General features: G+C 41.2%; 2 protein-coding genes across 3 annotated transcripts in view; one reads left to right on the top strand and one right to left on the bottom strand.

Annotated features, from left to right (window-relative positions):
- LOC107611915 (TOM1-like protein 2) lies at nucleotides 355-2,132 on the bottom strand. Of its 2 annotated transcripts, none has more exons than XM_016313785.2 (4): nucleotides 1,638-2,132; nucleotides 1,290-1,403; nucleotides 766-844; nucleotides 355-526 (listed from the first exon to the last, which is right to left on the bottom strand). In XM_016313785.2, the coding sequence occupies exons 2-4, from the start codon at nucleotides 1,397-1,399 to the stop codon at nucleotides 461-463; spliced, it is 255 nt and encodes an 84-aa protein (XP_016169271.1). In that variant the 5' UTR covers nucleotides 1,400-1,403; nucleotides 1,638-2,132; the 3' UTR covers nucleotides 355-460. The 2 variants fall into 2 exon arrangements, with proteins under 2 accessions (XP_016169271.1, XP_016169272.1); XM_016313786.2 differs by having other exon boundaries at nucleotides 1,644-2,132.
- The window catches only part of LOC107613079 (eukaryotic translation initiation factor 2D), a gene marked incomplete at its 5' end in the record, with an annotated part of 17,503 nt that continues 16,891 nt past the window's right edge, over nucleotides 2,576-3,187 (top strand). The window contains 2 exon segments of the mRNA XM_016314928.2: nucleotides 2,576-2,715; nucleotides 3,045-3,156. Coding sequence (XP_016170414.1) covers nucleotides 2,581-2,715; nucleotides 3,045-3,156 — 247 coding nt within the window.

Here is a 3,187-nt window from a genome sequence, read left to right as displayed (position 1 = left end):
TCCCTCCATCCATGAGCCACCCTCAGAGTGGACGGAAAATGCTGAGCTGGCTCCCCCTATGCTTACCTGGCTCAACGGCGTTCCCACGTGGCATGTTAGTGGGATAGAGGTTTTGAAAACGGGACACATAAGTCCCTCTCACTCAAGTAAAATGACTACATTGCCCTTAACCATAATTCTATCCTCACCGCCTCTCTCCTCTTCACCTGCGCAGCCCCCAACCCTCCTCTCCTCACTCTTTCTGCCTTTTCAACTATACACACACAAAACAAATGCATTCACACACATGGAAGAGAGATCCGAGAAGGGAGATGCGTCGCCGGTAGGGTGTGGGCCGCGTCACGCCAAAGAGAGATCCGAGAAGGGAGATGCGTCGCCGGTAGGGTGTGGGCCGCCGTCACGCCATCGTCAAGCTGGAGGGAGGAGCCGTCGCCGCCACGCCTCACCGTCGATCTCCTCTTCACCTGCGCTCAACAATCTGCTGAAACACGCTTTCACCACAATTTTTACTAAGGGTCTCCAGTGCCTACATCAAATACATACCATGCATGTGAGTTAGAGTTATTCACTATGTGCACATAACTGAAACTATGAATAAAAATTTTGGCAGTACTCTACGCCTCATATCTTATACCAGCAAAAGAATTTAAAAAATATGAATACATTTACAAAAGTTACTTTAACCTATAAAATAATCTGTCACATGACATCAAATTGCATTAAAACATTCAATAACTATCAAAAAAGTAGAAGAGAAATACTAACAAAAAGTGCCAGAAGTTGTATCTTGGGACTTTTATTGCCCAAACGCTTCTTAAGTATCTTTAACGCATCCTTTGCTTGCCTGCAAATTTAATCAGTTCAGCAGAGAAGATCAAGAACAACATAATCAAAGAAAACCCACAGTGTCCAGAATAAGTTATAAAGAATCAATCAACATACTTAAGATCCAAAACCAAAAAGTAAAAGCTGAATATCAAGTTAACAAGAAAAAAAGGACACACTTTCACTTTTGCCTACTTGACACCTAGCTCACTAAGCCACAGTGTATGAATTACCAACAGTTCTCTGGCAAACACTAACAGAAGGTTAGGAACCTAGTGAACAGTGATAATTGAAATTACATAAAATTACTCACAAACCAAAAACATACATAATATCTAAATCACAGGTGTAGTATCGATTTGAAGACAGAGACTTCACTTTAGCAATCCATTAATGAGAATATGAGAAACAAAAAGAAAAGTTAAACAGAAAAGGAGCAAAAGTATGAGCTATAAGGTTTTTACTTAGGGTCCAAATTGATGATATCACACAACTCAATGTTAATTGCCCAATCAGGACCAATAAGCATGTCACTTGTTGCCCTCTCAGCACACGTAGCAGCATTGTTAGCCATCTCTCTGCAAAATCCCAAAACCACGCAACGACAAAATCCATATCAATAAGCAAACCCAAATTATATACCCAATCCAAAAAAAATCTAAACTTGTTATTACACCTTACTAAAATTGTCATTTATTACAGGCATGACCACTAATTAATCCACAATTTTCAAAATTATCAAACCTCACAGTACCAATTCAATCGGTCAAAAATAGCAGAGAGAGAGAGAGAGGGAGAGAGGGAGAAATGACCTTAACCTTTAGCTGTGGAAGGAAAACAATCGGAGAGTAGAAGAATTGAATTGATGGAATGGAATGGAATCGTAGAATCAGAATAGAGAAGCGAATCGGAATGTATGAGGAAGCAGATGAGAGATTGGAAGAAAGAAGATCGGTCTCCAATTGGGAATTGAAAGCAGGTGAAGAGGAGATCGACGGTGAGGCGTGGCGGCGACGGCTCCTCCCTCCAGCTTGACGATGGCGTGACGGCGGCCCACACCCTACCGGCGACGCATCTCCCTTCTCGGATCTCTCTTCCATGTGTGTGAATGCATTTGTTTTGTGTGTGTATAGTTGAGAAGGCAGAAAGAGTGAGGAGAGGAGGGTTGGGGGCTGCGCAGGTGAAGAGGAGAGAGGCGGTGAGGATAGAATTATGGTTAAGGGCAATGTAGTCATTTTACTTGAGTGAGAGGGACTTATGTGTTCCGTTTTCAAAACCTCTATCCCACTAATGTGTCACGTGGAAACGCCGTTGAGCCAGGTAAGCATAGGGAGAGCCAGCTCAGCATTTTCCGTCCACTCTGAGGGTGGCTCATGGACGGAGGGACTGATCGGTCTTATTTTCAGGAACGTCAGGGATTTAAATGTATTTTCCAATGCTCAGGAACAAAAATGTCTGAGACTTAAAAGGTCAGGGACTAAATTGTCCTTTTCTCTAATAAAAAATACTAAAAATGGCCGACTAAAAGTTTCTCACAACAAAAAATCATTCTTTCCGTATTTGCGCAGCATAAGAATTACACACTGCTCGCGTACAAATTTATGGGCTGATTGGCGATGCATATATAATGAATATGAAATAGGGTGCTCCAGAACTTTCCCAGCTTCACTCACCATCTCGCTCCCACGTTTGATTCTTCTCATTCTTCAGCTGTTCCCACTCTTTCACAGCAAACGCTTGAGAACACAAGACACTATGTTCAAGAAGGCGGTGGAAGCGAAATCTCACCAGAGGTTATCCGGCGCCGACAGAAAGAAGCTCAGGCGAACCGTTAAGGATAAATTCCCAAGAGTTTCTGATTCCGACTTAGATGCCTTACTTCCTCCCAAGGTACAATATTATCCTCCTATTTTCCCTTTCTTTTTCCTATTTCCTTCTACTGGTTAATACAAAGGTATGCACAAATTGTATAAATTGCTAACTGCATTCATAAAATTGAAAAAAATGAGCATGAGGTCTGTCACTCTATAGTTGATGATAAATATGAATATTAGCTGTGCTAATTCTTTAATGGAAAATGTTTCCTTATCGTGTTTAACTTAACTAGGTTTTGAGAGAAATATGTAGAAGTGTATTTTGTTTTTATCTTTTTGTGATAATAGGAAAATGGGAAGTTATGAATTAATCTGTATTTTTTTTGTTGCCTTTGAATGTTCCAGGCTGAGATAACAGTGGCAAAGTTTCCGAATCGAGTACTTGTATATGGTGTGGAGGGAGGATTTCCAATGTTTTTCGATGTTGATGGGCGTGGCTCGGAAATTTTCCCAACTGGTATGTGTATAGTTTAATTGTTTGCATTGAG

The sequence above is a fragment of the Arachis ipaensis genome, chromosome B08, assembly GCF_000816755.2.
Source record: "Arachis ipaensis cultivar K30076 chromosome B08, Araip1.1, whole genome shotgun sequence".
NCBI classification, from domain to species: Eukaryota; Viridiplantae; Streptophyta; class Magnoliopsida; order Fabales; family Fabaceae; genus Arachis; species Arachis ipaensis.
This window is presented reverse-complemented; position numbering and strand designations above follow the sequence as displayed.